Source organism: Staurois parvus, unplaced genomic scaffold, assembly GCF_062004578.1.
Source record: "Staurois parvus isolate SC_StPar_1 unplaced genomic scaffold, SC_StPar_1.0 ptg000177l, whole genome shotgun sequence".
In the NCBI taxonomy this organism is placed as follows: domain Eukaryota; kingdom Metazoa; phylum Chordata; class Amphibia; order Anura; family Ranidae; genus Staurois; species Staurois parvus.
The window spans coordinates 7007068-7029753 of record NW_028317973.1 but is presented as its reverse complement, the minus strand read 5'-3'; the positions used below and the strand labels follow the sequence as shown (position 1 = coordinate 7029753).

Sequence of the window (22686 nt, the reverse complement as noted above, 5' to 3'; positions counted from 1 at the left end):
CTGCGGACACAGTACATGAGAGGGTCAGAGACTGCGGACAGTACAGGGATGACCAGAGACTGCGGACATAGTACAGGAGATGACCAGAGACTGCGGAAAGCACAGGGATGACCAGAGACTGCGGACACAGTACAGGGATGACCAAAGACTGCGGACAGTACAGGGATGACCAAGGACTGCGGACAGTACAGGAGATGACCAGAGACTGCGGACACAGTACATGAGAGGGTCAGAGACTGCGGACAGTACAGGGGTGACCAGAGACTGCGGACATAGTACAGGAGATGACCAGAGACTGCGGAAAGCACAGGGATGACCAGAGACTGCGGACAGTACAGATGACTGCTGACCTTTGGGGAGGGAGGGGGAGCGGGTACCTGAATTTGACAGGTACCCGCTCTTACTTCCGCAGAGTTTTTTTTTTATCTTACCTGTTCCTTTATCCAGCCGCGCGCTGTCTTCCCGGCTTCTGTAGTGTGGGCGCTCGTCGGACAGCCGGATGCCCAGTGCGCATGCGCGAGAAGCGCTGCGCTTTGTGATTGGTCCGGCGGCTTCTGGGATCTGTCATGTGTCCCAGGTACTGCCTTACCATTCACAAAGAGCACTGCTTCTTGCGCATGCGCACTTGGGACCTGGCTGTCACGCACACTACAGAAGCCGGGAAGACAGCGCGCCGCTGGATAGAGGGACAGGTACGGTCCCACTGCAGAGCTGAGCGGCCGGCCCGGTATTCTGACACGGCGGCGGTGGAAATACCGGACCGGCCGCTCTATATTCGCTCCATAAGACGCACTGACATTTTCCCCCCTTTTTTGGGGGAAAAAAAGTGCGTCTTATGGAGCGAAAAATACGATATTCTCCTGGCGTGCCCACAGATAAGGCTCGGTGTGCCGGCTGTGGCACGCGTGCCACGGGTTCGCCATCACTGGCCTATACTTTTAGTTTATTAGTTGCATTGCCTATACTTTTAGTTTATTAGTTGCATTGCCTATACTTTTAGTCTATTATTTGTATTGCCTATACTTTTAGTCTATTATTTGTATTGCCTATACTTTTAGTTTAATAGTTATTCTAACTTTGAAAAATGTTTTCCTAGTACAGAATATTAGAAACCTAAAATTATAATTGTATCCCTATATCAATTATTCCGAGTACCAGTTTAATAAAGAGATATCCATTGGAGTGATCCCAATGCATCTGTTGGCCACATTGAACTCAACTAGAATTCCAAGAGAGCACAGGCTTTTCGGGGATTGGAAAGCTAAGTAGAAAAATGAAATTTGCCATATCCTGTGGAAGTGATGTGGTTATCACACCCCTGATAAATTCCATAGGATAGAAACAAAAATGTTTAATAGTAAACATCAACATAAAACCCCTCTTTACAATAGGTTCTATAGTTATAGTTTCATATAAATATTACCATATGTCTCTTTTACAATTACCTGTTAATAATATGTAATGAAAGTCAGATCCATCCTACCATTTGCACTATTATTTTTTTCTCTTTCTTGCATAAAAGTAAAAATCAGCTGTGTATTGAAGGGATTTGATTTCAGTCATATACACATAAACCTTAGTCTAGAATTACGCACCAAACACTGTTTCCACTGTGGCCATCTGCACCTATGGAAAACATCTAGAAGTGTAAATTTCTCTTCAACAAGTCCTCGGTCTACTTCTAAATGCTTTAAACAATAAACCTCCCTAACACCCAAGATTATACAAGAAGGTCTGCTCTATATGGTTTTAATAATATAGGAAGTACTTAGGTGGGAGTCATGTTATTCTCTGGGATGGTGTAACCTTATCAGTATGCTCCAACTATTTTCCTATTTTTACATCTGCAAATATTGGCTGGTGTTGTTCCCTTGGCAGAGCATAAAGCGTTACAATGTATAATTCTCGCTTTTCTTTGAATTCTGTGTAACCTCTATATTCCCACAGCATTGTTTTTGCACCTTGGTCCTAAGCTTGTTTTAAAGCCCAACTCTGGCCAAACCTTTTTTTTTTTGTTGTATACGGAGTGAAAAAGGGTAAGAAACTAAATCAGGAATGTATTGCTGTCTGTATCCTTGTTGGAAAGATTTTCCATCACTTTCTGTTCTGGTGACAAGGTGTCACACCAACAGGAAATTATAAAATGTCTCTCTGATGCAGGCCTAGACAGCAACAACAGCAAGTTTATTTATTGAGTGGGGAAGGGTTTTCATTTCTGTCTGTCTTCTTGTTCTAATGACACACGCCTTCTCATTTCTTGTGGGGGAAATCTCCCAATGTGGACACAGATAATGAAAACCTGACAAAGACTGTGATGCTATTGTAAACTAGAAAACATGTTTTTGCTGGAGTTCAATATGTGTGTAGTTCAACCAAGGATCACAATTGACAATTGCTGGTCTATGGTCATTTGGGTCAGGAAAACAATTGAAAAATTATTTATCAATTTTCACTTTTGTTTTTTTCCAAAATATACATATGTTATATAAAGTATGTCCTGCATTTTGTTAAGTAAGGCACAAAAGGTAGCTTAAAACTGAAAACAAAAGTAGTCTTAATTATTACCAAGATAGTTGCCAAGCTTTTCATGATATGAAAACAATTAAGACCCATACTGCATATTCTCAGGAACATATGGTCCTTGTAAGTTGATCCCCTGAAGAAGCCATGTGACGAAACTTGTAGGGTGTAGTAGGTGACATCATACTAGGAAGTGATCAGGCACATCACTGGAGTGGTGCCGATAATTGTATCAGAAGTGTCTAAGCGATTTATCCTGAGTGCACCAGTCGGTGAACTTTGTTATGTGAGTGTGTTTTAAGCTATACTGCCCCTACTGGAAGACACAGGAGGAGAGGAGTAGAAGCTTTATTCAGTGCCCTTAAAGTGAACAAGCCTATGTTGACCAGTAGTAATATATACTGTAGGTCAAAACCTACAGGTGAGCATTATAAAGGACACTGTTGATTTTGAATGTTTTGTGTGAATCTGAAACACAATGATATATGTAGACATTTTGTTTGCACTTTGATCATCGTGTATTTTAAAAAGGTAGAACTTTGTAATCACCAGACACTTTCATGTGGAGATATGTTTCATAAATAAAACATTGTTAATATGGTGTATAATGTATTATAAATGGAGGGATTTTATGTGTAGCAATTGAATTGCTTATATATTGTATTGTACTGTACAAGATAAGAGTATAGAGCATGTATTGAGCAGTGTGGCACTCCGTTCTAGAAGTATATTTTATTAGTGGGATCATAGTGCCAGCAGCCAGCTCATAATAAAGCATCATAAAGGAGGTAGCATGGAAAAATACACCACTAATATTTCATTTGTAAGTCAATATTTAGGATGCTTTTTCTTTTGTTTTGTCTGCCTTTTGGTATTTCAGTTTAAATTCTACATAATAATTGCAGAGTGAAGGGATGGCACGGGTTAATTAGAGGACCTAGAAGTTCATTTGTAGCTGTGACACTATAAAACTATATCAAAATTAATAGTATCTTCACATATAACCAGGCAATGCGACACACCAAGCAGGAAACAGTCATGTGCAATATCAATAAATGGCTTTCTAATTTAAGGCGGTATGTCTATGACAAACCTGCCATTCTAATGATGTGTTGACCTTAGGACCAAGAAGGACCTATATGGTTGAGTCACATGTGATGCTAAATGTAGATCTCTAACATTTTGGATTTCCATTGGCAAAGATGATAAATACCTCCTGTTTTAGGAAGGCATTTGTAAGGCTCTACTAGTTGATGAATGTTGTTGCAGCACCCTTTACTCTTAGCAGCTACCTTTTGGGGTATCTTTTTTTTTGCTTGCATCATACTTGCATTTTTCCAGACACTTTGCGCTGGGTAACAATGGTCATTTAGGGCTAGAATGGGAAATTCCAAACGGGCAAGGATCAGTACTTGAAAATTAGCAAGTCCCTTAATATTTAAGGCAAATCCGAGGATCAAGTGCAGTGCCAGTGGGCAAAGAAGAAACACTGTTGCAGTCTAGCCAAAGGTCAGTACCACAACGTCAACTAGCCAGATATATGGGGGAATCAGCCTTTGTCACCTTACATAGTTAGTCTGGCTTAAAAAAGACAAATGTCCATCCAGTTCAACCATAAAAAAAAGGTATATTCCTACACCCACAGTTGATCCAGAGGAAAAAAAACCAGCAAAGTATGATCCAATTTGCTCCTGCAGGGAAAAAAAAATTCTTTCCTGATCCCCCAAGTGGCAATCGATATTGATATTCCCTGGATCAATTTTACCTATAAATGTTAGTATCCAGTTATATTGTGTGTATCCAAAAAAGAATCCAGGCCTTTTTTAAAGCAATCCACTGAGCTGGCCAGAAGCAACTCTTGAGGGAGTCTATTCCACATTTTCACAGCTCTTACTGTGAAGAAAGTTTTCCATGTTTAGAGATTAAATTTCTTTTCCTCCAGATGTAAAGAGTGCCCCCTTGTCCTCTGTGATGACCTCAGGGTGAATAACTCTTCACTATATGAACCACTGATGTATTTATATATGTTGATCATATCCCCCCTTAATCTCCTTCTCAAGAGAGAATAAATTCTGTTCCTCTAATCTTTCCTCATAGTTGATCTCCTCCATACCTCTGTACTTTCTCCAGTTCCTCAATGTTCTTTTTGTGAATTGGTGCCCAAAACTGAACTGCATATTCCAGATGAGGTTTTACTAATGATTTGTACAGGAGTAAAATGATATCTCCCTCTCTGGAGTTTATACCTCCTTTTAATACATGAGTGAATTTTGCGCACATTAGAAACTGCAGCTTAACATTGCATGCCATTATTAAGCGTATGATCTACCAGAACTCCCAGATCCTTCTCCACCATTGATTCCGCTATCTTGCTTAATTAGGTCAGAGATCAACACCACAACATCTAGTAAAGAATAACATAACATTGAAACTAGAAAAAAACTGATTATTAAACACCTTTAACGAGCATGCAATGCTATATATACTGTATAGACATAAAAGAAGTGAGCCCCTTAACCCAGTAGTACACTGAGGATGTGTCTGAGGATGCAAATAGCACATGTTCACTGGGGCACAGAGGAATTAGCAGGCCACTGGAGTGGGATTGAACAGAAGAGAGCAGAAGGTTCAGGAATAGAAGCAGCAGACAAGAGGACTACAGATGCTGAAGCAGAATGAGAGAGAACAGCCAGTGTCTGGTCAACAGATGCTTGACCCATGGCTGACTGCTCAACGGAGGACTGTTTCACAGATGTTCCATTAGTCTATCAGTGCCTGGGAGATAATTGACCAGATGAGCAGGTTATTTACAAAATTGCTGAAAAAAACTTAAAAAAGCAAGTAGGAAACTGCCCCTTAGTGATAGCCAAGGTGTCTGTACTTTTGGTTCTTTATTTTGGGCATTTCAAAATGCTTTCCATGAATACATTACACATATTTCCTTCTTGCCTTTGGCTGTGTACTATGAAGTACCTGCAGCAAAAAGAAAGAACAAGTAATTAAAACAATGGTCTAGGGTTGTTTGTGGTGTACCCCAAGGTTCATTATAGGGACCCTTACTTTGTAATATATTTATAAACAATATAGGGTCTGGGATTAAAAATCCCATTTCAGTCTTTGCAGATGACACAAAGCTGTGCAGTGGAATAATGTCCTTACTGGATGTCTTCAATTTACAAGCTGACCTCAATGCACTGTTTAATTGGGCAACTATGTGGCAAATGAGGTTCAATGTTGATAAATATAAAGTTATGCACTTGGGGGATAAGAATATACATGCATCATACATACTAGGGGGGGGGGTACAACTGGGGGAATCAATGGTGGAGAAGGATCTGGGGGTTCTGGTAGATCACAAGCTTAATAATGGCATGCAATGCCAAGCTGCAGTTTCTAAAGCAAGCAAAATCCTCTCTTGTATTAAAAGAGGTATAGACTCCAGAGAGAGATATCATATTACCTCTGTACAAATCATTAGTAAAACCTCACCTGGAATATGCAGTTCAATTTGGGGCACCAATTCACAAAAAACACATTGGGGAACTGGAGAAAGTACAGAGAAGGACAACCAAACTGATAAGAGGCATGGAGGAGCTCAGCTATGAGGAAAGATTAGAGGAATTGAATGTATTCTCTCTTGAGAAGAGTAAATTAAGGGGGGATATGATCAACATGTATAAATACATCAGTGGTTCATACAGTGAACTCGGGGTGGAGTTATTTTCCCTGAGGTCATCACAGAGGACAAGGGGGCACTCTTTACGTCTGGAGGAAAAGAGATTTAATCTCCAAACACAGAAAGGTTTCTACACAGTGAGAGCTGTGAAAATGTGGAATAGACTCCCTCAAGAGTTGGTTCTGGCCAGCTCAGTGGATTGCTTTAAAAAAGGCCTGGATTGTTTCTTAGATACACCGAATATAACTGGATACTAACATTTATAGGTAAAGTTGATCCAGGGAATATCCGATTGCCTCTCGGGGGGGATCAGGAAGGAATTATTTCCACTGCAGGAGCAAATTGGATCATGCTTTGCTGGGTTTTTTGCCTTCCTCTGGAAAAATTGTGGGTATAGGATTATAACTTTTTTTTTCTTGATTGAACTGGATGGACTTTTGTCTTTTTTCAGCCAGACTAACTATGTAACTATGTAATGGGAACATACTGTAAGATCCTGCTGCTGACCCATTTTAGAGCTGTACAAATTGCAGGCAGTCAGGTAAAATAAGAAAATGAGCTATCATCTAGCTGTGCACGCATTCTATTATAATAACAACTCAGTATCAGGAGATTGAAGACGTTTGCATGTAATGTTTGTTGAAGTCAAATGGGTCAGAGCAAAGTCAATGCTCATACACTTAGTGGCTGTAAATGTTACAGTTACAGCTGTCAGTTGCAACTGTGGTGCAAAAAAACATTTAAAGTGTTGCTAAAACCACAACAGTAAAATCAGTCTGTATATGCAGTAAAGCAGCGTTTTTCAACCACTGTGCCGCGGCAAACTAGTGTGCCGTGAGATATTGTCTGGTGTGCCGTGGGAAAAATTGCAATTTCATCCGTAACATGTGGCCTTGGCTCACAAATAGACCAATCATTAGAACAGCAATGGGCAAACTACGGCCCGGCGGACCCTTTAATCCGGCCCGTGGAGCGTGATACTGTCAGGATGATCTGTCCCCCTCGACGTATCTGCGCAAGTGCCGGAGATCGCCGATCGGCTGCTAATGCCTGAAACTGGCACATGCGCAGATACGTCGAGGGGGACAGATCCTCATAGGAGACGGATTTTCATGCTACACCGGAACGGCGAGAGGAACGCGCGGAGCAAAGGTAAGTGAATTGACACAGGGGGGGCTTGGGGACTTAATATGGGGGATGAATTACTATGGGGGATGAATTACTATGGGGGATGAATTACTATAGGGGGGATGAATTACTATGGGGGATGAATTACTATGGGGGATGAATTACTATATGGGGGATTAATTACTATGGGGGATGAATTACTATATGGGGGATTAATTACTATGGGGGATGAATTACTATGGGGGATGAATTACTATATGGGGGATGAATTACTATGGGGGATGAATTACTATATGGGGGATGAATTACTATGGGGGATGAATTACTATATTGGGGATTACTTACTATGCTTACTATGGGGGAATATTACTATACTTACTATGGATGACACATACACATCATTCATCTACTCTTGGTCCGGCCCCCGGGTCCAATTATAAAATACTTTATTATTTCATAATAAAGTAATTATAAAATAATTTCTTTGTGTTTGATTCCTATTCAAGAGAATTACTTTATATATAGTCAATATAGGCACAGAGGTAAATTTTTTTAACATTTTCTAATGGTGGTGTGCCTCGTGATTTTTTTCATGAAAAAGTGTGCCTTTGCACAAAAAAGGTTGAAAAACACTGCAGTAAAGCATGCTTGTTATACTCACTGTGCAACCTAAGGGGTTAATCTTCTGCATTGTGTAAAAAGGCTGTTATATATCTTTTGTTCTCTGCCCCTGTTGTTGAAATGACCACCTGTTACAGACTGAATCCTTAGTCACATACACATGCTCAGTTTGGTGTGTATTGCTAGATAGGTTTTTATTTTTTTTTCTTTGGGGAGTGTATTTGACCAGCACAAGGCCAATCAGTACTGTCCAGACAGAGGGTCAGGGGTTTCACATCCTCCTAGAGTGGAAAGAAAACTCCTTCTACAAGCTTTAAACAGTGCTCTGCTGAAGTCACAAGACTACTCTAATTGCTGATGAGAAAAGGTATTTAGCAGTTTATATTTACTAAAATAATTGCATAGTGATATAGTGAATGCAGGGTCCTGGGTTTGGTAACACTTTAACAGCCTTATTGTGTAACAATTTCTCAATATATGAGCAGGCCCCCTTCAATACTCTGACTACAAGAGTTAGTATTTAAAGGGGGGTGTCACGGTATAGGGGCCTGCCAATTATTAATACCCTTATTAATGCCCTGTATCACATGCCCTCAACATCCTGCTCTGTATTGTTCCAATTGTCCCCTGTGTCACTTGGCCAAATGGCCTAATTCAATGGCCTAACTCAATTACTGTGGGCCCCCCTCCCTCCCGGCCAGCTTGCTGCCAGCTCGCCACTCACCTCCCAAATTGCCTTTCATCTATGCTGACATCATCCCTGCCCCCTGGATGTCCCTGTCACCAGCCTGATTCATCGCTGGGGTCTATTGTTCCCTCCTCCACCTCTCATCCTGCCGCCTCAGGATGAGAGGTGCGATTTCTACCACCCCCGTCCTGTCTCTCCCTCTCTGGCAGGGAGGAGGTGGCGAGGTTCACACCTCTCCACTAAGAAGTGTGAACCTCCCGCAGGGATGGCCCAGGCTCCAGCGTCTAGCTGGCGCCATCTCAGCCCTGACATCCGCAGCACGGGCACGCGGAGCTCCCACACTCGCAGATGTCCTGGAACAAAGATAGCGCCCATGAGAGCACCGGCCTGGCCCCAGTTGCCAAGGCGACCGGGAAGCTTAAGAGGCTGGTGCCGGGCGCATTTCGTTGTGCAGTCATCAAAGGATCCCCAGCTGCGGCAGGACCTTTGTGACTAGACTCTGCAAGCCCACCCCCAGCCTCACAGAGACCCCACAGGAGGGGAGAGACGGCCAGAGACAGCCTGCCTGCCATTGCCAGAGACCCCACAGAAGGGGAGAGACTATCACAGTCTGCCTGCCATTGCCAGAGACCCCACAGAAGGGGGAGAGACTATCGCAGCCTGCCTGCCATTGCCAGAGACCCCACAGAAGGGGGAGAGACTATCGCAGCCTGCCTGCCATTGCTAGAGACCCCACAGAAGGGGGAGAGACTATCACAGCATGCCTGCCATTACCAGAGACCACCCGCCTGATCCGGACTCCACAAGTACCTGTGTTGCACTTCTACCCCTGGGAGACCAGGCGACCAGGCACCCTGTTAGATCCGTCAGTACCTGCTTCCCCCCTGTGTTACCTAAACTGTTGCTGTTGTGACCCCTCGCACCTCCCTCCTTTGTCAGACTACCCTTGTTACAGGAACACCCCCTTGGCTCTCTATGGTGGACTATAAGTGGGTGGGGCACCTTCGCTACCCTTTAGTGGCAAATTCACCCTCTCTGCCAACCCCCTTATTGAAGGACTGTCTGTCTCAATAAAGCTTTGTGCGCTTGCCATCTACTCTGTGTGTTCTGACCTGCCTACGCTCCGTTACAGGGGATTATAGCCAAGTGTTGGAATACAATGTTCATGTAGTTTGCAACTACTTCAGTGTTCAGTAGAGATATATTCTTCAACCAGTACAGTAGATGGCAGTGTTTATACGTTTGTAGCTGCATCTATGATACTGTATGCTCTATTGTAATTTCTATGAAAATAAAGCTCCTGTTTCCTGTTTTCCTGCAGATAACCACATGTGGACTGTGCACTGCCTGTTCTGTAGGACTATATACAGAATCTCTAACATCAAGCTATTTCACTTTAAGAGATATTTGGTGTTATGCACAGTATAAAGAGACTTCATCCTCCTCCCATTCTCTATTCATGTGCTCAAGAACAGTGGCTACTTAAAGTTTTACTAAACCCAGGTCCCTTCATTCACTATATCTGGTCTCCCACAGTAAACAGAACATGGAAATGCAATTATTTTAGTAAATATAAACTGCTAAATACCTTTTCTCATCAGTAGTTAGAGCAGTCTTGTGACTTCTATCCAGCTGGACACTGGTTAAAGTTTGTAGGAGGAGTTTTCATCTTGCTCTAAGAGGATGCAGAACCCCTGACCTCTGTCTTGACAGTGCTGATTGGTCCTGTGCTGATCACATGCACTCTCCCAAGAAAAAAGCTGAGCTACATTGTGTAGAAATGCAAATGTCAACAGAGTTGTAGGTAAGCTGCGGTGGGGGATGGAAAAAAGCTGACAACGTTCTATACTACATCACAGCTTACTGTAAGAGTGCTTTTTAAAGTGTTACTAAACCCAGGACCCTACATTCATTATATCTGGTCTCCCACAGTACACAGAACATGGACATGCAATTATTATAATAAATATAAACTGCTAAATACCTTTTCTCATCAACAGCCAGAGCAATCTTGTGACTTCTATCAGTGTCTAGCTGGGCACTGGTTAAAGTTTGTAAGAGGAGTTTTCATTTTGCTCTAGAGTGATGCAAAACCCCTGACTTCTGTCTGGACAGTGCTGATTGGCCCTGTGCTGATCACATGCACTCTCCCAAGAAAAAAAAACCTCTCTAGCAATACACACCAAACTGAGCATGTGCAGAGGGTCTCCATGCAATATGTCTTATCAGGAGATGAGGGGGACACGAAGAAGGGGAGGATCAGAGAAGTCAGGATCAAACTGCTTTTTTACACAATGCAGAGGATTAACCCCTTAGGTTTCACAGTGAGTATAACAAGCATGCTTTACTGCATATACAGACTCATCTTACTGTTTTGGGTTTAGTAACACTTTAAGTTGGTATATTGGTTCTTTAACTCTGAAACCCCTCCCGTCATGTGCATAGCTCGGCACTACCTCTTCTGCTCTCTATAAATGAGAAAACTTTAAATTATGCATCCCTGCTGCTGTTGCCTCTTTTCCCATAATTCCATTCCCCCTACCCCCAGAGGATGAGGTACTGAAGCTGCTTGGCTAGAAGCTGCTTCACAGCTGGCCATTCTGCTAATGACTCCATCTAGCCACCTCAACTAACATACTTTTCAAACTTTTCTCCTAGAGAGAAACTTGTTGGTCAATTGGACCCTGAGATGTACACCCACCCATCAGAGTAGGGAGTTCTTCCAAAGAGTGCGTGCTGAGATCTACATTTATGTTTACATTTGTAAAAGTGTATATAGTTGACTAATTGTACTCAGGGGAGGACTGACATCTCATGGGGCCCCTGGGCAATAGGGGATCATGGGGCCCCTGTGTCCTTGCCCAAACTTAAAAAAGCCTATGAAAAAGGTACCAGGGGCATCTCATGGGGCCCCCTACTGACCCTGGGCCCTCGGGCAGTGCCCAAGTTTCCAAATGGTCAGTCCGCCCCTGATTGTACTGTAACTGCATTGTTGAAAAGTTTTCTTGTAATGTGACTATACAGCACTCAAAAATTAGAATTGTAAATGACTTTTGATGACTGAATGATACAACTAATGCATTAAAAACAAAGGTCGCAGTTCAAATATTTCATGTTTCATAGGTGCTACAATTTTGTGAAGCTAGCTACGTATGGAGGTGAAAATACAACACGTTCTTTGAACCATCTCAACAGGGAGGGAAACAGAAGGGAATGCTATGCATTTTGAGGTGATGCTTGAGCAAATCATGATCGCCTTGAAAAGTGTAGCGTTCCCTTGCCTGTTGGCGTCTGACATAACTGACTTTGTTCCCACGCAGTTAGAGGAGCTTCTCTGCTTCTTGGTAGTCTATGGGTCAATGCTGCTAGCTGCACGTGGTGGACGGGATTCCCTGCATTTGTGATACTGTGCTTCCAGCAGCAGACCACTAGATTGAGAAACTGTTGCATGTGAGTTGCCAATTATGTTTTTATTTAATCAATATATATATATATATTTGCTACACTTAGATCATGCCCTCTGCTGTCTTTTTGTTGCTCTAGATATCTTTTTAGTCTCCTGAAGTGCTGCACTGACTAGAGGCAGTGGAAACTATTCCATGTTGTACCTGTCAAGGACAATTATGGATTTTGTGTTGTGTATCCACTGAGGAACTCATGGTTCACTGCTTGAGCTATTACCTGATGTTTTTTTTTCTAATCTTTGAAACATCTAAACTCCATATAACATGCACATTCAGTGGTACATAGCAAGTTTAATTTCATACTCCATGATTAGTGCAGCTGACAAATTTCTTATATGTGATGAATCGGCAAACAAGGTCTGAGAGCCTTTGCTGTGTCCAGAACTTCCCCACATACATTGTAAGCCTACTGTCCTGAAATCACTTGTGGCAATCTCATTTCTTTTATGGCATCTTTAAATATTCTCCTGTCCTCTTTGCTGCTGTTACACAGTTAAAATTATTCTTCAAAATAAAGCTCTCAGATGAATCTATATTTTTGCAAATGGTAATTATATATTTTATGTGTTCATATTTTTTTCAGGTACTATTTTTCATTGCAAGAAAACAGTTCTCACTTCTCAATCACCGTGACTCCTTGCGATGTACCTATTGAATGGAGTATCTTACAGTACAGAGTATCACATGCATTCCATGGAAAAGCAGTAGGTATGAATATACATATAGAAGGTATTGGGAGCCTCACAAGAAATGCAGATCCTATATTCTGACAAGCCAGTTATCATACAAAGGCTTGCTACAGTGCATGCAAAGGCATTCACACCTTCTACAGCTGATGCCATATTCTGAGTGAAAATTTTATGTTCACAAATGTAAAGTTGGGTGGTGAACCAATTTTCGAAAAGTCAAACTGATCGCACTGGCTCTTGGAAAGGGTAGACTGGCTGTTGGAAAGGGTGGAAAGGCAAAGTCTATAATAAAGGGCATGAAAGGAAGACTGGTGGAGCCTTCAAATGTCACTAGGAAGCAAAAATGGCACACTACTAAACAACTGCAAATATCTGCCTGGATATGTGTATGATCCAAGGTAGTTCTTGCATCTAGAACATTAGTTTGCCAAAGAGGTTCATGGCAGAATTACTAGTTCTTATTTTTATGAACACACTAAATGTAAAAAACCTGAAAATTACTTTACAAATATAAGTATATAAGAAGTTAGTGATTGGGTTTACATTTACCTTATTAGGCTAAGTTTAAGTGAAGAAAAGCACTGCTCCAATGAAGCACTGACATTTTTTTCCAAAAATGTTTCTCCACTGAAAACAGGATGGGCAACTCATTACTGATCTATATTAATTATTTATTTTATTTTTTTGCTAACTAAATGTATGTAAGTCACTGACTGAGTCTAATTAATTACAGAAACTGCATCATTTACATTTGTCAATAATTAAAGAGCTTGCTAAGGTCGAGTTTCCAAACTTGATTGACATTCACGCTGGGTTCATGAACTGATCAACTCAGCAGGTTACATGCTTTGGATTCTAAATGATGAGCATTCTCCTGTATGTAGGGAAGCTGATTTTTAGAGTAAACAAATCAATTTTATGTGTTTCATGTGTGTTTATAAAATGTGATTTTTATAAAAGCACATCAAGAGATTTTAATTAATCTTCAGTATCCAGGTGGTTGAAAATTGTTTAGTAATATTACCAGCAGAATGCACAGTTACATTAGTTTCAGTCTATGGTATCTTTTTTTTATAGTCATTACATTTTCTACAATTAAAACAAGTGTAGAACTACCCCAAAGAAGCCACTAGTGATGATAGGTCCTCTGCTCTGCCACAATGCTCTAAACTGCTCGGTCCCCACTGACATACTTGATCATATAATAAAGACCTTTTCACCTGTGGATTTAAGGGTTGGCAGACTACCACTTTAAGAAGGAACAGGAATGAGGCCAAAAACATCCTGATGGTAAATCAATTGAATGTATTAAGGCAATTCAATGCAATATAGTACACATCAAGAAACAGATAAATTCATGAACAAAAGAGTGCTATAATAGACAAATGGGCAACAAACTAGCTTGCACTTAACGAAACTATACCACTGCTAACTTGAATCTTAACCAAGTTACTAGACTCTCTAAATATCAACCAGTTAAGAGGAATATAAAGTGGACATATGTGTTGCTAGTGTGGGGTACCTCTGGAGGTGGTAGAAAGTACCTGGCACCTAGTAATTCACTTTAGCCAGCTTTCGGTAGGGCCCTTCTTTAGATGGTGCACTGTCCTTTTAAGAATGTTAGTAGATCACAGGGGCTAAGCTAAGTGGGAGCGGTCTCAATTTGGGTTAACACAGTGTGGTGGGCATTTAGGACATGTAGTTCAACTCACCACTTCTTGGCAGGAGGCTACTCAGGTCCAAATGATTTGAATCCTCATACAGGCTGCAGTCTATCAGTTTGGACTCTGAAGATGCAGTGGTTCTCTCTCAACTCAGTCTCTGAAGGCAGCTCCCACAAGCTCAGGTCCATCCTTTCTCCCTTAGGTGAGGGAACAGGCACAGCAACAGGTCCTCATAGCTCTTCTCTAATGACTCCAGTCCCTCAGACATGTAGCACAGTCCCTGACAACAGGTCAATCTTTGTTGCTGTCTTCCCTGGACTGCCTCTCTCTGGGCAGATTTGCCTGGGAAAGAGTGAAGCTTTCCTCTTCCAGGAGCAAGGATTTGTGGGAACTGAAGTCCAGTAGTCATAGTCTCCATAAACAAGGAAGGTACAGATTCATTTTAAGAACTACAATCTCCATAGTCCATAGCTCCTGCACAATGAGTCCTCTCTGATGCTCCCATTGGCTCTTGACTCTTTTGCCCTCTGATTGGATCTGTTCCACACTGCCAGGAGCGAGGGGGGAGAGCAGGAGATGGGGGGGGGATTTTAGATTGATCCATATCACACAGCCAGAAGGGAGAGAGCCGGCTGCAGACACACAGTCCCAGTCTCTGTTTACAAAGAGCTTTTCTGGAGCAAGCATTGGGGGGGTCCACAGACACCCAGTGGCAGCACCCGGCTACACAAGATACAATTTTTTGTGTTGTTTATTATCGTTTTTATTCCCAACTGGTCAATTTATTTTGAACAATAAAAAAAATGCATATCTTTTAGAAGATTAGAAAAATATGTCCATTTATTGAAATCTTTCTTTTTAGCAAGACAATTTTTTTATTTGTTCTTAGTGGTTTCCCCAAAATATCTATTCATGTAAAGTACAACATTTTTTATCTTTGTTTTTTTTTTTCAGTCTGGCATATGGCTTGGCCATTTTGTTCTTGCTATTGGTTATTGAATAATGTAGACATATCTTCACTTGCTGCACAATTTGAATCCATGTTATGTTTTTTATTGCAGAAAAATACAGATCATTTGATGACCTAAAAGCTCGATCCTACTACAAGACCGTTTCTATGTTTTTTCATTATAAAGGAAACTCAGTCGAAAACTATGTTGGTACATCTTTGCATTCTTCAGTTTTTGTCCTTGAATTTCTATCAACTGAGAGAGACACTCACATCTCAGTGTATCTCACAACTGACTTAGCACATAACCTATTTCCTGAGCTTCCAGGAGATCCTCGGATTGACGTCAGCTCAGTCAACCACAATTCTGTTTCACTTGTCTGGAAACCAAGTCCATCTGCCACAAAGCAGAAGGAGAATGTTCAATATTGCGTTCTTGTCAACGAAAAGCATAACTACAAAAGTCTGTGTGCTGCTGACACTGCAATACGATCTGCAACTAGAAGATGGCCAAAGTTACCAAATTATCCTACTTCACAATATCTTGATGACCATCATCGGGTTATGCTACTTTCAAACAGTGATATTAGTGTTATTCACAGATCCAACAGTGTAGATGTAAGGCAAATGTGTATTGGAAACAAAAACACATACACAGTTTCCAATCTGAGCTCTAACACTCAGTATTATTTTGATGTTTTTGTTGTCAGTCTTCTAACCAATGCCAGTGCTGCCTACACGGGTACCTTTGCAAAAACGTGGATGGAGCCAAAGCCTAAGATTATGCCTCTAAAAGATGGTAAAATAGTTCAAATAAAGTTTGATGGTAAAAACCAAAAAGTTTACAGCTTTCAGTATCAGGCAATAAATAAAAAGGTCCAGTTCACTTTGCAGCCATGCAGGGGCCAAATACGAGCTCAAATATCAAGAAATGGGAAGTTGCTGGTGTCAGAAACCATTCAAAGTTTAAGACATATAACATTTAAAGGAAAAATGATGGATAAATACTTGGCTGTTCTCAAATCATCAGATTCAATTTCAAATTCCTCTGCCATGATCCAGGCATCATCTCATATCCACAAGACCTTATTCCCATTTTTTCCTGCAAGTTTGAAGATTAAATCCTTCAACAAACTTAGAACCTGTGACTCAATAACAATTGCATGGCTTGGTACACAAGAAAGGAATATGTATTGTGTCTACAAGAAGAAGATTCGAGAAGATGAAATTCTGAGAGAAACTACTAGTGTTGACCAGTGCTTAGGACCTGAATCCCGGCCAAGATCTGAAAAAGTTCTCTGCAAGTACTTCCATGATATCAATGTCCAGAAAGCAGTGACTACAGAAACTATTGGTGGTCTAGAGAAAGGCACACCATACCTATTTGATGTGTATCTTGTTGGATCCTCTGGAATACTGGTTAGATATCAAAGCAAAGCAGTTAAGACCAGAAAAACATGTTGAACACAGATTTTTTTTTTTGTACTGACTTCATAAAACAGAAAATATGAATAGAAAAGAAACTCACAAAATGAGGTTTGTTTTTACTTTTCTATGGAAACACACTTCGGTTTGCTACAATTAACAGTATGGAGCTGTTGCTACTCTCTCATGGTATTTACCATTACCTTTTGTATTTGATGTTTGTACTCCGCTCAATATATTGCTTAATATATTGTTTCTATTTAAATGGAAACTAAGGTTATTCATGCAAGGCAGACTAGTACAAACTGAAAGATTTACAAATCAGATATGTGTCAAGTTTTATTCAAACTTGGTTGAACTCTGACAGGAACTGATATTTATTCCTGTAGAACAGTACATTTTTCTAGTAGATGGCTTTCTTTTATATGGCTGTCCACATACATTTAGAAAACCATGTATTTTATAAATATAAATAAAGGCCTTTCAATGTTAAAGTATAGTTATACTTCTAAAAAGAATTCCCTAGGTTAGCCCCCTCATCCAAAGGCACTCTCAAAAAGTAAAGATTTGCTATGTTCTAGGGAACATCTAGAAATGTTATAGGTGCTACTGTCTGTGCTCAGGGCTGCTCGCCCACACCCCCGTGTTTGTCAGTTTAGGGCGCACAGATGCTGTATTCCTAGAGACAGACTTACATGGGCTGTCTGCACACAGCATCTGGCTGTACCTGCCACATAAACAAATGACCCGTTCACAATGTATGGGCCTCAGCACCCGTGAAAACGAGGTCTAACCAGTACGCTGAAAATTGTACCTTTTGTCTGAAATTCTACCTGAAACATATATGTGAGGGTGCTTGGGTACGCCTATGTACAACCTCATAGATGTATGTATATCTGCAGTGCAAGGAGCACTACTGCCTGTAACTGCTTGTCTTTTGGGAATAAAATTTGGTGATGTCACGACTGTGCTGTTTGCTGGAGAGGAATCTGCACTTCATGCATCTCACAGCTTCTGGTTTATTTGATCTGTAGGTCTGTGTTTTGTGAACCCCCCTTTTTGCTTCTTAAAGATTACCCCACCAGTCATAACAGGGGCAGCTCTGACATTAGGAAGCAGAGCCCTGCTTCTCTACGAAGCTGGCTCCCTCCACTCAGAAATGCAGTGCAGAGCAAGACATGGTAAATGGTATAAGTAAATGTTTGGCTGGTTACTAGTCTTTTCTGCCACAACTGCCAGAGTTCAGGTCCTCTTTAAGCTGCAGCAGTCTAGTCTCAAGAAGAGTGCGTCTGAGTGTTCCAAGTTTGTCTATATCTTGGAGAAAAAGGAAAAGGGAGTGTCAGATAATGGAGTCCTCCTACACCTAAAGTTACCATTTTTTTGGGCAACTCAGCTAATTGTCCTTTGTAAGCAGAGCTTCAGTAGCCAGATCCTTGAAGGCAGCATACATTTCCAAGCGTGCTGTAGGACTAAAGCAAGAGATTCTTTGTGCAGAAAATCTTGGCATCATACAATATCTTGCAAAGATTAATGGCAAATGGTATCATGCTGTTTGTCTATGAAGTCTACTCTGCAAGACTATAATAGCAATGAACTAATAAAACACAGGCATGTAATTCTGTCATTTCACCAGGGTGATTAAAAAAACACCAATCAATTGGTGGTGGTCTTGAGGGGAGGTAGGGATGGTAATGAGTGAAGAACCTAATTTACATTCACATCTGAGCCCACATTCTTCAGTTTTCTACCTTGAAGCCTACACTTTTGTTAGTTTCTGGAACTTATTCTTTGATCTCCCTATACTAGGTGTTGGCTGATTACTCATTTTTCGGTGTCTCAGATGACCAGAAAATTGAGTAAAGTGCTGTTGGTTCTAAAGGGTACTGAGAACTTTTAAAAAATGTGGTGAATTGTTATATCAAAGTTTAATACAGTTCAATGATTCCAAATGTAAAATATTGCACCTAAGGAAGAAGAATCCCTTAACAGAGTACAATATTGGGGGTACAGTGTTGGCCAGCGCTACAGAGGAAAAATGATTTTGGGGTGCTTATTTCAGATAATTGCAAAATGAGCAGTGTGGCCAGGCAGTAGGAAACGTTAACAGAATTCTAGGATGTATCTCCAGAGGGATAATCAGCAGGAGAAATGATGTCCTGATTCCTCTATGTACTGTAGATCTTTAATTAGACCTCATTTAGAATACTGTGTCCAGTTCTGGATATCTCACATAAAGCTATTGATAAGATAGAATGAGTTAAAAAACAGTCAACAAAAATGGTGAAATGTCTTGAGGGCAGGGGCGGACTGACAACTCCTGGGGCCCCTGGGCAATAGGGGATCATGGGGCCCCTGTGTCCTTGCCCACACTCAAAAAAGCCTATAAAAAAGGTACCAGGAGCATGTCATGGGGCCCCCTACTGACCCCGGGCCCTAGGGCAGTGCCCGAGTGCTTGAATGGTCAGTCCGCCCTTGCTTGGGGGATACAACATATCAGGAGTGACTTCAGAAAGCATGTGCAGACTGGAAATATGATGGAAAGGACAAAACAAGATGGAAACTTGTAAACACATTAAGGGTGTAAATAAGGATCAAGAGGGCAGTGTTTTCAATATGCAGTTAAGATCAGAACTCGGCGACATGATCTCAAATCAGCAGAAGGGAAGTTCAAAACTGTTATTAGGAAGTATTATTATACTGAAAGGGTAGTTGATACTTGGAATAGACTTTCAGCAGAGGAAGAGAGTCAGTCAACAGTAAGTGAATTCAAACATGCATGAGACAAACATAGATCTATTTGTATATCTATCACTCTTCTATGATTCTGTTTCTCTGCCAGATCTGTCACTGGCCACAATCATTTTTCTATGTAATTTGTATTCAGTGTAAGCATTGCTATACTGAGCAATTATAACTACCTGTATTTTCAATATCCAGACATAGTGTAGTGCAGATATTTTGTAATTTATTTGGCAGATCAGTCTACAGATAATTGGTATTGGTTGGTGTTTGATCTTAGAGAGCCAAATCGCCTAGCAGTTTCTCATGCTCAAGGTGATTGTAACCATTTTAGTGCATTTGCAACAAAACAATTTAGCACTGTCCATGATACTTTTTATTTGCACTAACAGTTCAGTTTTCAGGACAAGCTTTCAGGGCCTACCCCTTCTTCTAAGGTCCAAGGAAAATTGATATACGAGGGCTTTTGAAAAAAAAAAAGTTTTCTATTTTAAGAAGATGTTATGCCCCAAAGTTTGTCCTGAAAATGTAAAAAAAAGTATCATGCCGTGACTCATGATATCGAACATGACTCAACTGAGTTGTTAAATTTCTCAGATAACTCTGGCAGTGAAAGCTATGCTCTTGACCTCAAAGGTTTTTACACCTTTGAGGTCAAGAATGAGGAGCTTCCACCCTCTCTGATGGATTTTTAATTTATTTGATGTAATATAGAAGGAAACAGAAGGCGTGCAAATGCCCTAATGTGGATGGGGACACCCAAAACTCCACAACAAGCAGAAACATAGTCAGAAACTATGGAGGTAATCTAATTCCTGGGGCTGCCATAAGGTATTAAAATCAGTGGGTGATTCAGCCCTACAGAATGTACTTGTACCTGAAATTTCACTTTTATATGGACTGATCTTTTAACCACTTGCCCTCCTGAGGATTTACCCCCCTTCCTGACCAGGCCATCTTTTGCGCTACGGCACTGCGTTACTTTAACTGCCAATTGCGCGGTCATGCAATGCTGCACCCAAATTAAATTTACATCCTTTTTTTCCCATGAATTGAGCTTTCTTGCAGTGGTATTTGAACACCTGTGCATTTTTTATTTTTTGCACTATAAAAAAAAGACCAACAATTGTGAGAAAAAAACAATATTTCTGACTTTTTCCTATTAAACATGTCCAGTAAAAATTCAAAAAATCTAATTTCGTCATAAATTTAGGCCAAAATGTATTCTGCTACATGTCTTTGCTAAAACAAAAATCCCAGTAAGTGTAAATTAATTGGTTTACGTGAAAGTTATAGCTTTTACAAATGGTGGTATATATACTGGAATTGTTTTACATTTTTTTTTACTAGTAATGGCGATGATCAGTGACTTATTGCGGGACTGAGGTGGGCATTCTGACACTGGGGGGAACTGACTTGGTGTCACTGACATCCCCAGTGACACCAATACAGTGACCAGTGCTAAAAAATAAAGCACTGACACTGTACTAATGACACTGGGCAGGAAGGGGATAACATGAGGGGCAATCAAAGGCTTAACTGTGTGCAGGGAGTGTTTTTCTGGGGGCCGGTGTCTGTGTGCTTCACTATAAGCACACTGCTTTGGATGGCTGTGCTCTGCTTACCTGCAAAAAAGGTTTGTATTTCTGTTCAACCAGTCCTATAGTTGGCAGCCCTGATAGCACATACACCCTATCTTTGCTGCAGTGAAGCAACAAAGCTGCGTCTCCCCTTGTGATTGGACAGTGAAGTAGTAGCTGACAGATTGCTGGGGTCATCTGTTTGCTCTTTTCCCCTCTAAGCATATTGCTTGTCAGCTAATATGAATGCAGCACACCTGACTGACCCAAGTTTCTGCCCTTCCTTCTTACAGTCTATAGGGTTTAATACATACAAGAATAAAACTGAAATCAAGGAAAATGTAGGTATTCATACTAGCCAAATGTAAAATACATTTAATGGTTAAACAAATGCAGCTGTTTTGTTTTCTTCCTTGATTCTTTCATAAATCAGGTCAAATATGCATTAATCATGTACAGTGACAAAACAAAATTAAACAGCTAGATAGCATTATATTTACTACTGTGCTGATGAAATTGAACTAGCACTAAAGCAAGCCACCAAAGATGTTTCAAATTAAATGTTCTAGCTGCTGTAGGATCACACATTGTAGCTGTATCGTACACTGTCATGTCTCATAGCTCCCATGTGGGTTTATTAAAGGATGTAATGTATATATAATTTAGTAAACAATGGACCAATGCTATTGCAATACTATTACTAACAGTCAGTTATTTGTCGTATTATAAGTGTTCCTGCTTTATTGTATTTTTTTTTTTTTTTCATTTTCCACCCACATAAAATTTAGTAGTATAAAGACATATTTATTTCTTGGGACTGCATTCTTTATTGAACTGCCTGTCTGCATCGTCACTATGTATGCTGTATTTTGTTTGTCTATGACTGTTTTGTATTAAAATTTTATAATCCCAGTGTGAGTGCCATTGAATGGACTAATGAAGCACATATTCTGTTGGTACAAAGGTCCAGCTGACAAGCTTTCATTCAGGACTATACATCATAGGAAAACTATTTTAATTTGATAAAAAAAAACAGGCTGTACTGTGTTATTATCATCATGAGTGCAATTATTTTCTAGTAATACAGAGTTTCTTTGTATAAATAGATAAATATTCAGTTTCTGAGAACCTTGCAAATCAGTATTGAGTTCCCTCATAAAGTAAAAACAGTGGGAGATACCTTTGCAAATCTTAGCACGAGCGATTTCAATGAATAAGAATCTAATATAGAAGACAGATGCAGAAAAACGAATGGAAAATTGCATCTAATGCCACATGTACTGTATGCTGGCATGTTGGTGCCAGTAAAATGGAAAATTGTATCAGAAACGTACTGTAATTTTCCATTCCTGGTGACAATCCATTGCAGCACACATCTGGTCAGTATTCTGCTATGTTGGTGCCAAGAAATCAATATGGGAAAAAAAAAAGAAGGACCCATTAAATGTTGCATTGGACATTAGGTTACAATGACATTAGACCCTTCTTAAGAAGCACTGAATACACTTTGATACAGGAAATAAAAAGATCCTGATCTAAAGCA

The 22686-nt window shown here is 40.6% G+C and overlaps 1 protein-coding gene across 1 annotated transcript in view; it reads left to right on the top strand.

Annotated features, from left to right (window-relative positions):
• Nucleotides 1–22055, top strand: part of LOC149462312 (protein NDNF-like) — a 52574-nt gene extending 30519 nt beyond the window's left edge. The window contains exons 3-4 of the mRNA XM_089677110.1: nucleotides 12681–12805; nucleotides 15512–22055. Of these exons, the coding sequence (XP_089533236.1) occupies nucleotides 12681–12805; nucleotides 15512–16863 (1477 nt within the window). The 3' untranslated portion in view covers nucleotides 16864–22055. The remainder of the gene's footprint in view (nucleotides 1–12680; nucleotides 12806–15511) is intronic.
• Nucleotides 22056–22686: the final 631 nt, after the last annotated feature.